Consider the following 12,838-nt stretch of genomic DNA (forward strand, 5'->3'; position numbering starts at 1 on the left):
CCCGAGGCGATTACATATTTGACCCCCACCACCGTTATCTCTTTGATAACGAATAAGATCAACAAACCGTACGTAACGTAACGTAACGTAAAGTACCGTAACGGTATGAAAACCAAAGAAATACGTTCTATACCACCGAAGACAGACGCGCAAAACACCCCCAAAATGGTTTTTTAATAAAAATATTTTTAAAAAGTCGAAGGAGACATGTTTTCATTCATAAACATTTTTAATATTAAATTCAATTTTCGACTAAGATTTTTTACGCAGTATTTAAAATGTTATTTTTAGTAAATGGTTCATTGATTTTACAACAAGTTTTCTGTACATCATATTTTAATCAGACATCTGGGTTTCATGCGTCGTTTTTTTTTTTGCTTAAAAGGTCAGAGATGATGGATACAACCTTATAAAAAATTGAAATTGGTCATCTGATAATGAAAATTGTGGATATGCTTCCTCATGTGATCGCGTTGAAATCGGCGACTGATTTGGCGTGGAATTGTTTAATCGTATTCTCATACACAGAATCATTCGTCAACATAATATCTTATCAACAGTATTGCCTGATTGACCTGAACATAAATGTGCGCAATTTCCGTCGACCAACCGTAGAGGACATCCTAAGACATCGTATTGTGGTAGTCACGCTCAACATTTCGATGGAACTGGCATCTCTTGATCTTCCCAAGGGTCACTTCACTCACATTTTTCTAGACGAAGCTGCACAAGCAATGGAATGCGAGGCGATTATGCCACTGGCACTGGCGACCGACAAAACACGAATCGTGCTTGCCGGTGATCATATGCAGATGTCTCCGGAGCTATTCTCAAATTTTGCAAAAGAAAGGAAACTTCACATCTCGCTGCTCGAGCGATTGTACGATCACTATCCTAATGATTTTCCGTGTAAAATTCTACTGTGTGAAAACTACCGTGCGCATGAGGCGATCATCAAATTTACTTCGGAGCTGTTCTACGAACAGAAGCTCATCGCCTCCGGTAAGCAGCCAAGACACGAAAAATTCTATCCGCTGACGTTTTTCACAACGAGAGGAGAAGATGTTCAAGATAAGAATTCAACGGCTTTCTACAATAATTCGGAGGTGTACGAGGTGGTCGAAAGAGTGTGTGAATTGCGAAAGAAGTGGCCCAGCTCGTGGGGGAAGATAAATGATCAGAGCATAGGAATCATGACACCGTATGCCGATCAAGTTTTTCGGATTCGATCGGAACTCAGAAAGCGGAGAATGGGTGGAATCAGTGTGGAAAGAGTGCTCAACGTACAAGGTAAACAGTTTCGAGCGATTTTCCTCTCAACGGTTAGAACAAGAAGAACATGTAATGCGAATGCGAACGAGAATAACAATTCATCCGAGGATGTCGATTATGGTTTCTTGAGCAACTCTAAGCTGCTCAATACCGCTATAACACGCGCTCAAAGTTTGGTTGCTGTCGTCGGTGATCCGGTAGCACTTTGTTCGATTGGGCGTTGCAGAAAAGTATGGGAGCGGTTTATAGAAATTTGCTATCAAAATAAAAGTTTGTTCGGGATAACCTGGTCCTTGCTAAGGTCACAACTTGACGGAGTGGAGTTGAAGAAGACCTATGTTCTGAACCCGTTGGCTCCCGAGTTTATACCGCGTGCTTTACAAGCCGAGGCATACCTGAGGGATCAGGCTATAACTGCTACAGGACAGTTTCATCAACAGCCGCCACATCATGCACAACATCCGAACAATTATCATCATCAAGTGAATCAAAATTTTACCGGGGGACCTGCTATTGCGGCAAGTGGAATGATACGTCCAATGGTTCCACAACAACCTATGCAGCAGTCACAACCACCTTTCATAAGTCATGGTCCTGGAGGACACGCAGGTCATCCGCCCCTCCCGCAACCGACGCCACAACAGTTCTCTTACCAGAATCCAATGTTTTTCTATCAACAACAACAACAGCAGCAGCAACAGCAACAACAACAGCAACAGCAGCAACAACCTCCACCACCACAACAGCAACCCCAGCAAGCTATTCGTGGGCCTCCTCCTCATCCAAATGCACTTGGGCCACCTGTTCCACCGAATATCCCACAGGCAGGACCTGCTGCCTTCCAGCAGAACAATCCGGCCAATCTCTGGGGTGCCTCTGGATCAGCTGGTCATTTTCCTATGGTAACGTCTCCTGGTGGAAGGAACACACCTCCTGGATGGCGCCTTCCTCAGAAAAATCAAGCGCCACAAATTCGTCCACAAATGTCTCAACATCAACATATACCATTACCAATGAATGGGAGACCGCTGATTCCACCACCAATGAGAAGTCCAGTATCCCAGCAACAGCAACAACAACAACAGCAGCAGCTCCCTTCTGTTCCACAAATGCCTTACTACCAGCAACAGAACAAAGCTCTTCAAAGTTATGGTCCCTTTCCACACCACTCCCAACAACATCCTCCAACACTTAACCATCACCAGCAACAAAATCAGCCCCACCAACTGCATCAAAATCATATTCGTCCCATCCTTGGAGGTCCTATCAGTCCAAGTTCATACCAACAACAACAGCAACAGCAACAACAACAACAACAAGCTCAGCAACAGCAACAACAGCAGCAACAGTCGCTATTTTCTCAGCAAGATCCATACTTGTCAAATTTGTCGAATGATTTGATGGCCTCAATCACAGCAAGAGCCAACCAGATGCAGCTTCCTCCAACGCATCCACAGTCGACAATTTTGCATCAGCAGAATCAAAAGCTAGCCCCCCTTCGGGTAGACGAACGACATGCGCTCGACAAAGATATCCAGTTTCTGCAGAATGTTCATTTCCCGGAAAAAATCGGCCAGGCTCCAACTCAGTCAACTCCCTTGCAGCAGCAGCAACAGCAGCCTCAGCAACACCATCATTCCAACACAGCTGCCACCACAACCGACTTCAACCATTTACTGCCGCCGAATATGAGCTTTCTCGATGTGGCTCTACAGTCGAAAGAATTCCAATACCTTTGGTTTATCAAACTTGTTGAAACACAGGGTCTTGAAGCCGCAAACAAGTTTACCGACATTCTTAGACAGGTTCCGACGGTGGCACCTTCGAGCGCGCATCACCCACAGCAACAACAGAAAAAACTAAACCCGGTTCTGCCATCCCAAGCTGATATCATATTGGATAATATACTGAATCCCAGTAAGGATTTGCTCGGAACATCTAACTTGCAGCATCCGCCAATCATGCATCCACAGCAAAACCCCGTGCCTGGAATTCCCAACGGTAGCTCGCTGCTCGGACCGAACAGTGGCAAAAGTCTGCTAGAAAATGTTGATCTTTTCGGGAATCTGTCATCCTCCCTACAGACGGAAATACCACTCATCAGTTCGAATGTTGCGTGCCCGTCTGCCCAGCAGTCGGTGCCACTGTATCGCCGTCAAGCCGGACAGAACTACCAAAACAGTACCGCATCGTCATCTAATGCCCAATCGGTAGCATCATCCACTCCGGACCTGCTAGATAATCATCTCCAGCAGTCACTATTCGACTCTCTAGAGAACAAAATGCACTCGAGCAGTATTATGTTGTTTGGAAATCAAACCCAGAGCCAACTTACCGGAGAGCAAATAAGTGGCTTTCAAGGGTTTACCTCTATCCATAATATAGCCGCTGGTTTGATGCATCAACAGCACAACCTTAACAATCGTGAATTCTTGCATCATCTGCAGCAGCAGCAACAGCAGCAACAACAGCAGCAGCATCAGCAGCATCAGCAGCACCAGCACCAGCACCAGCAACAGCAACATCTGAACGATAGTCGTAATTCAACGGCTAGCAGCGTGGAAGAGATGCTGAGCCGTCAAAATCAAACTTACGCCAGTGTGCTCAGTCAGGGAGGCGGGTTTGCCCAGTCCAACAAACAGCTTGACCCATCGAAAGATGACGCTGGAAGTGGGGCCGATGGCAGCGCCGGGTCTGCCAACATTGGGGATCCGTTTGCCAATCTCCGGGATCTAGGCAGGAAGAGTAATGGCTTCTACAACTACTTTCAGTAAACACAGAGCAAACACGGGCGGGATGGGATGAGTTTATTTTGTGTGCGGTTTAAACATGGTGATAACTATTCTCTGTAAAACAGTCTATACAATATATGAGTATATATGGATCGGATTGGTGGAAACATCCCGAGAGTGCGAAAGCGAGAGAGAGAGATAAAATAACTGGCGTTGAATTGGGGAGGTAATCATCAGAAATAAGTGCATTTGAGGTCAAATGATGGTAATTTTAATTCTTTGTATCATTTGTATTGGAAATATGTATTATTCAAATTGTCCCATTCTAGCAAAATTTAGGATTGTATCTCTCTGAACTGTAATAATACTATGAAAACACGAAGCGCTATGACTTCTCTGTCAATCTTTCGATTTTGTTTTTTTTTCGAACATGATCGTTTGACTATATAGCACACATCATTTGTGATGATTTCCCCTTCATTTCAATTTTTATAGTATAATTTTAATCTATTGAGTAAAATAGGAGGGGATTGGTAAACATCAAAGTGAAGGTTGATGGTTTACGGAAGAGTAAAGTATAAATTGATAGAAGAAAAAGAAAAAGAGAAAATTAACAAAAAAAAAATGAAAAAGAACATTAAAAATCCAAAAAGTTATGTCTACTTATATTTATCTAAACACTTATATAACACAGTACTATTAATAATTTATAAAAATAAAATGAAAAAGGAGAACAAAATCCACAAAAAATTCAAACTATATTATATTACATTGGTTGGAATAGAAAACCAACTCAAACATTAGTAATCTAATCTTGCTTTAGTCTCCGATACTTAGCCAATCATACGAATATTCGGTCTTTTTTCGCGTACTAAATAATTTGATTTTCCTTTTTATCCAAGATGTGGTTTCGAAAATGTGAGCAGCTCACCTCTCGCCCCGGTTTTAACAACAATTGTATGTTTTCTTTATGATTGGTTCAAAACAAACAAAACCGACAGTGATATAATTGTAACGAATCTTTTCGAGTGTCAATAAAGAAGGAGACACCGTTTTCACCTAAAATTATTTCCGGCCCTTAGGGCCTACGATGAAAGGCTACACTTAATGACGCGAAACAAATTTGGTTATTGAACTTATTATTTCTGCTGCATCCAGTATTCAGAGATGTCAACTGTTTTTCATTTTTGTTTTTTTTTTCAAATTGAATGAAACTAATCTAAAAAAAGCTCTCATTTTTTATAATACTTTGCAGATAATGAACATATGAAGAAAAAAAAACAAAAAAAATAAACATAAAGAGTAGAAAAATATAAATGTGAACATAATAGCAATTACTGATGATTAGCTTGCTTGGATTCCTTAATGTTTGTTACATGGTTGCAAAGACACGACTTGGTGGAATAAAATATTATAATTGAGGGCCTTAGAATGCAAGGGGTGTAAGTGACTTGATCGATTTCTCTTCATCAAGTTTTTCTTTAGTTAATAACTCAACTGCAAAAAAGTTCCAATTTAAGTTCGCTATAGAATCCGATAGATGAGGTTCTGAACTATCTTCCACATTGTCAAATACAACTGGGAATGTATTTGCAGCTAAGTTATGACCAGAAGAGAGAGTCGATGTAGAGAAATCGATCAAATCACTTACACCCCTTTCATTCTAAGCCCCTCAATTACAAGCCAACATTTAAAGATGCATCATCACAGCGGGTCAGGCAAACCACCAGTTTAGACATAAAAATCGTTCCTTCTTTGGTTATATTAGCACATAAAATGTTTTGTGTTATATTTTGCACTCAAGAATTTGACTATCTTGGAAGAAAAAAAATCAATACAACTGCACATTATGCGTGCAGACTGAGGATTCGAGGCCACTTCTTCAACATCAGCATTATCAACGTCCACAGAACGAGAACGTTTCTACATGTGTGCAGAACCTACTGGAACTTGCCGGCGATAAAAATCATTTATTGATTGTTGGGGATTCCAATCTTTCTCACTTACGTTGGATGTATGATGAGGGCATTAACTCTTTGTTGCCGGTTAATGTTTCTTCCGAGCAGGAGATTACCTTAATAGAATCGGTTGTAGGCTGCACTCTCTATCAGATTGATGATCTGACAAACGTATATGAGAGGCTACTTGATTTGGTGTTCAATGAGAACAAGAATGTCGATTTGTTCGAGCCATCGTTGCCAATGCTCAACATCGAACCTCATCATAAACCCTTCGTTTTAAAACTCGAATCCACTAGTGTAAGTGCCAACTTGAACATTTTGATTTTCATCAATATGATTTTGCGTCGCTTGATTCAATGATCTTCGCTGTTCATTGGGACGAATGTCTGAACGGATGCACTATCGATGAGGCTGTCTCAAATTTTTATCAACGAGTGCTTTCAATAGTCCTTGATGTCGTTCCATTAAAGAAACGACGCTAATGCGGTGGAAAGAGACACCCTTTGTAGAACAACGAGTTGTATCTACGGAATCGTCTTCGCAAAGTTAGAAAACGTTATCTTCGATCGAGAAGTGAACTGCGTAAAGTTGAGCTGGGTGACTTAGAGAGCGAGTACAACTCTTTGCATGCGCGATGCTTTAGGAGCTATATTCATCGCACAGAAGAAAGTATAAAACAGAATCCCAAATCGTTCTGGTCCTACGTGAGGAATCAAAATAGAAGAGTTCCCCGGCATGTATTCTACAATGGAATTGCAGCCGAAACTCCACTCGACTCAGCAAACTTGTTCTCGTCTTTCTAAGTAATAACCGATCACCTTCGTCTGAAGCGTACCCGAACAGTTTGCCTTGATATGAATTGAGCGTGGCGCCTTTCAAGATTTCTGCCGATGGTGTGCTGAACAAACTGAAACACTGAAAGATGTTACCAAAGGCGCGGGACCAGATCGCCTACCTCCGCTATTTATGAAAAACTGTGCGGACTCAATTATCATTCCCGCTATCATCCTCTTCAATCGTACCTTGAAAGAGGGTATTTTCACAAAATTTTGGAAAACTGTTGCTGTCACTCCGATGCACAATACATATATGGCAGTATACATAACTTCCATTTATGGAGGATCATGGACGAACACGACGTTCCACGAGAGCTGAGATAACTGGTTCAGGCTACGATGAACGGAGTGCGGGGTAGTGTGCCGATCTCAGGCGATCTGTCGGAATCGTATGAGACTTCAACAAGGCGATGAACGGTCCTGTCTGTGGCGCTGGAAGGTGTTATGCAGAAGGCGGGTTTTAACATGACGATCTGTCGGAATCGTATGAGGCTCACAGGGGACTTCGACAAGGCGATGGACTCTCCTATCTGCTCTTCACTGTGGCGTTGGCGTCTGGCAAACTGTTATGCGGACTTCAATGCGTCTAGTAAATTTATCTGCTTCACCGACGACGTGGACATAATCGGAGGAACACATGCGACGGTATAGGACTTGTATACCCGACTGAAACACGAAGCAGGATTGATTGGGCTCGTGATCAATGCGTCTAAGACTAAACACATGCTAGCAGGAGGGACTAATCGCAACAGAATTCTTCTTGGTAATAGTGTTGTGATCGACGGCAACGAGCTCGAGATGATCGAGGAATTTATCTACATTGGCTCGTTGATAATAACTGACAGAAACAACGGCTGTGGAATTGGAAGACGCATAGTCAATGGATTTGCCCTACTATGGGCTCCGCAAATCTTTAAGGTCCAACAAACTCCGACCCCGTACGAAGTGTACTATATTGAAATCCCTGATTCTACTGATTGTTCTCTGTGGGCACGAATCATAGACGATGCTCGAGAAGGACTCAAAAGACAGCAGGACAGCATTTGGTGTTTTCGAACGCCGAGTGCTCAGAACAATATACAGCGGTGTACAGAAAAACGGAGTATGGAGAAGGAGAATGAACCACAAATCAGCGCAATTCTACGGCGAACCCAGCATCCAGAAAGTTGCCAAGGCTGGACGAGTTAGATGGGTAAGGCATGTTGCAAGATTGCCGGAGAGCAGTAATACAAAGATGGTGTTCACATCGAATCCGGTGGAAACAAGAATAAGAAGAGGCCAGCGTGTGATGTGGTTAGATCAGGTGGAGCAGGACTTGACAAAAATCGGTGCGGTTGAGAGTTGGAAAACTGCAGCAACGGACCGAGTTCATTGACGGAACAATGTTGTGAATAAGATCCAATCTCTTCATGGGATGTAGCATCATTGTAAATAAATAAATAACGCATTATGCGAAGAATTGAATTTAAAGACTGAATTTGATAGAAAATCTTCTATACATACCTATAACAATACAGCTACGCATCTTTTCCAAGGGCAAAACAACATTGTGAGATTGTTTGCTTCATTTAAACGATGTCGATTCTCTTCAAATTGAATTCATTAGATGAGTTTATTGAACCCTTATTCCTTTGGTATTGGAATTCGAAAATATGAGAAACTAGTATTTGCCATACCGTGATCAAACAATAAGGAAAACAAATAAATGGTCACATGTAGAAATTAACATCTATCAACAAATTATACTGTAACACAGAAAAAAACAAATAAAAACCAACAAAAAAAACACAAAAACTTTAAAAAATTCAAAAAACTATTATTGATGAGTATTAGCGATTAATGTAATTGTATATGGATAAGATTAAAAATATATATTAGATACAACATAAATAAAAATTAAACAAGAAGATGCAAAACGTATATTTCAAATAAAAATCTGAAAAAAAGTCATATGAACATACTTTTACGGGACAAAAAGGAAAACAAACTCTTAAAGAGAAGTACGAATGAAACATTATTGTGTTAATGTGACCACTTTTACAGAGGCAGTCTCGATACAAATATTATCATTGAAGCACCCGAGCGAAATGTAGTATTTAAAACCAAACTGATTAAGGATTTCCTTCTGAGTCTCTGATATTGCCTGATATTTCCAAGCAGTTAAAGAAAAATATGCACTATTCACATACTTTTAATAGTGTGCTACAATTTCTGCTGCTATTATGGAGCTCTGGTATATGAATTTATGACCCATGAGTTGTGGAATTACTTCTAGCTGTTGTCCAATTTTTCGGACACCTCGTTCTCTCCATGAACACTTTCTTGGCCCGTCAGACCTATCCGACTTGGCTTGGCAGACAATATTTTATTGACCAAATTGTAGCTCTCCTAGTTAGTGTTTTTGGATGATAAACTTCGTGCAAAGTCTTATGGTGCATATAAGAAAAAGCTTCCAATTTCATTCTAAAGAAAAAATATTAACGTTCAAATAAGTGTAATGAAAAGAATTTCTTCAACGAGTAATGTTGAGAGTTTCGGAAAAGCATCCAAGTCCTAACAAAAATGACACAAAAATAATACGTTACGTTGAAAGATTCGACTCAGAAGGGAAAACTCCTAAATACCCAGCCCCAGGCAAATTATGCTATTATTTCGAGTTACAGTTTTATTCAATAGACCAACTTCTCCCATTGATATTGGTTCAGTTTGTCGAAACATTCAAGTTTCAATACTGTTTCATGTCATTCAGAAAGTGTTTTGCAAGCGCCTCAAGAATTGATTAATATTGTTCAGACGATTGTATGGACTAGTTTACAAGTAAAAAGCTTGGCAATAAACAATCATTTCAATAGAATTGTGGTTTCAGCTAGATCTGGAGACTTGCTGAAACATTTTCGTCAAACTAATCGATACTCAGACTCAGTTTGAATCTTCTAATACAATTGATCCAAATCTCCAGTTATAGCATGTATCTAAAAAGGTGATTTAACACCCTAAAATTGCTATTGAAGAACCAAAATATGCAAACCATCTATATGATAAATATGTCTAAGTGAACAACCTATGTTAACACGTCCAGATGTTGCATTTACAAATACTTGTAGAGTATACATTTTTCAATAAGTGAAATTTAGGAAACAATTGATGGCCAAATAATATTATTTTGAACCTTCAGAAGTAATTGAACAAAATTTGGTCAGTTTTTTTATATGATTAAAGGCGAAAAATCGAAAATTCTCTCGTGTTGGAAAATAACAGCGTCTCCAATGGCATATACCGAGATATCCTCTCGACACTCTCAATATTTTACAAACCTCTCTCCTTTCGATTAGATTTGCGCGCCATCCACTTCCATTTTCTGTCTGGAGAAGGCCGTCTATCCGTCCGTGTTGAATTATAGGGACTTCAAACTTTTGCAGTTCATTCGTCTCTCGCCTTGATGAAGGCCCTTGTGGACAACTTACACTAAATTCGTCTCCATGTCTTGAGCAAGATAATTCATTCCCGCTCGACACTCGCTGGCAAACGATGTTGACTCAACATATGTGTGAAAATTAAGTTTGCTCATGTGGGTAAATACTACAACTTTCGAAATATAGGACTATTTAAAGCTTGCTCGATTTGTTCCCAATATTCTTTCTTGATACCAACCAAAAATTTGTATAGAGTTCACTACGATCTGGACGCCACCACACGACATACTTCAGAAACAACATAAATGGCTTCAAACCCCTTATACCAACGGCGCTGGTAGAATAAAATTTGTTCTTGTTACTTCTCGGGAGTGAGCAGCCTTTTTGTTTGTCAGTACTAACAACAATATGAAGCAGTATTAGAAAAAATGTAAAAAATCAATGGAAGAGTATAATTTGAACGAAAACAAACAAAATCTGTTCAGGTGTAGGCCGATAAAAAACAGTAAATTTTTCATTGATAATTGTATCATTACACTATTAGAAATAAAAAAAAATTGTTTAATCGTTTACGATAAGAGCAGAAGATAGGGCGTTAGTTTTTTTTAAGTTATAGTGGTACACATGAATTTGTTTGTCACTGAAAAAATAAACATTTGTGAAATTATTCGAAGCATATTTAAAAAATACATTACTACACATCATTGATGGAAAAAACACATTGCTTAATCGTGGTTTCAATATCACAACCTCCATTTCTAGGATTGTGTACAGCAAAAATCCCGATTATTCGCGGAATAGTCGGACAAGATCACCGCGTATAACGAAAGTCGCAGATAAAACAAAAAAGGATTAAGAATGGCTTGAGCAAAACAAAAAAGCATGAGCCTACCATTTGCTGTCTAGTTTCGGGAATGCCTATAGATTTACTATAGAACGAAATTTCACCAAAAAGGCAAGTGAAATATCGTGATGCTCCCTTGGTCCTTCGTGGGTTTTTTTTTCTTCCCGTATGATTAGAATGTCCGTTCTTGCATCATTCTTATGTGTCGGTCCTCTTCCCGATCGATCGGCCACGCTGCCGCGCATCTGATGCTTCCGAATTACCAGCTGGATCTCACCACGACTTACTCCGTTCTTCCCAGCATTGTTTCGTTGAGACTACTTACGCTGGGAGTCACACACAATCAAGTTTCGGACCTGTGTTGAGATTTGCTTTCTACCCATTTTCTGGAAGCTTTCTCAGCTTCAAAAACCCGTCACTACGCAAAGTACGTAGAATAGAAGGTAAGGAAAATCGCCTGTGTATGCACTAGGGTGCCAATGAAAATGGTCATCTCTAATTTTAAAAAGTTACCTCATCCCTTAAAGGGTGTGTCACATCAAATTGCATCACGGAAAAAACGCTGTAGAAATTCGCCCAGTAGACCGATCCTTTTGAAAATTTTAGACAGTAAAATAAAAACTATTAAACAACTTTTGGCATTTTCTTTTTATTCATACTTCGAGCCCAAGCCCGTATGCTCGCACCTTCCTCTTTACCCCGTCCATAAGGTTCTGTACAACGTCAGGTTGTAGTTTTTTTTTTAACAGAAATCCATTTTCTCTTGAAGTCCGCCTCCGATTTGACAACTTTTGGGTTCTTCCGGAGGGCCTGCTTCATAATCGCCCAATATTTCACTATTAGGCGAAGCTCCGGCGCGTTGGGCGGGTTCATTTCCTTTGGCACGAAGGTGACCCCGTTGGCTTCGTACCACTCCAACACGTCCTTTGAATAGTGGCACGAAGCGAGATCCGGCCAGAAGATGGTCGGGCCCCTCGTGCTGCTTCAATAGTGGTAGTAAGCGCTTCTGTAGGCACTCCTTAAGGTAAACCTGCCCGTTTACCGTGCCGATCATCACGAAGGGGGCGCTCCGCTTTCCGCAAGAGCAGATCGCTTGCCACACCATGTACTTTTTGGCAAACTTGGATAGTTTCTGCTTGCGAATCTCCTCCGGAACGCTGAATTTGTCCTCTGCGGAGAAGAACAACAGGCCCGGCAGCTGACGAAAGTCCGCTTTGACGTAGGTTTCGTCGTCCATTACCAGGCAATGCGGCTTCGTCAGCATTTCGGTGTACAGCTTCCGGGCTCGCGTCTTCCCCACCATGTTTTGCCTTTCGTCGCGGTTAGGAGCCTTCTGAACCTTGTATGTACGCAGGCCCTCCCGCTGCTTGGTCCACTGGACGAATGAACTTGACAAATTCAGCTTATTGGCGACATCCCGGACCGAACTTCTCGGATCACGTCTAAACTGCTTAACTACGCGCTTGTGATCTTTTTCACTGACGGAGCATCCATTTTTGCCGTTCTTCACCTTCCGGTCGATGTTTAGGTTCTCGAAGTATCGTTTTAGTACTCTGCGGACCGTGGATTGGACGATTCCCAGCATCTTACCGATGTCCCGATGTGACAACTCCGGATTCTCGAAATGAGTGCACAGGATTAATTCACGACGCTCTTTTTCGTTCGACGACATTTTTCCAAATTTACGAAAAATTGACAGTGAAGCATGGCCAACGTGATCTATACACTCTTATCTGATTATAAGCGAAAGCTGAAGATATAATTCCTAAAAATTAAATTT

At 40.9% G+C, this 12,838-nt stretch overlaps 1 protein-coding gene across 3 annotated transcripts in view; it reads left to right on the forward strand.

The window, feature by feature from the left end:
* The window catches only part of LOC129765013 (probable helicase with zinc finger domain), a 29,015-nt gene extending 18,097 nt beyond the window's left edge, over positions 1-10,918 (forward strand). For 2 of the 3 annotated variants that reach the window (XM_055764769.1, XM_055764770.1), the window contains one exon: positions 561-10,918. In XM_055764769.1, coding sequence (XP_055620744.1) covers positions 561-4,046 — 3,486 coding nt within the window. In that variant the 3' untranslated portion in view covers positions 4,047-10,918. The remainder of the gene's footprint in view (positions 1-560) is intronic. The other variant, XR_008741323.1, reaches the window with a different exon arrangement.
* The last annotated feature ends 1,920 nt before the right edge of the window (positions 10,919-12,838 follow it).

This window comes from Toxorhynchites rutilus, chromosome 2 (genome assembly GCF_029784135.1).
Source record: "Toxorhynchites rutilus septentrionalis strain SRP chromosome 2, ASM2978413v1, whole genome shotgun sequence".
In the NCBI taxonomy this organism is placed as follows: domain Eukaryota; kingdom Metazoa; phylum Arthropoda; class Insecta; order Diptera; family Culicidae; genus Toxorhynchites; species Toxorhynchites rutilus.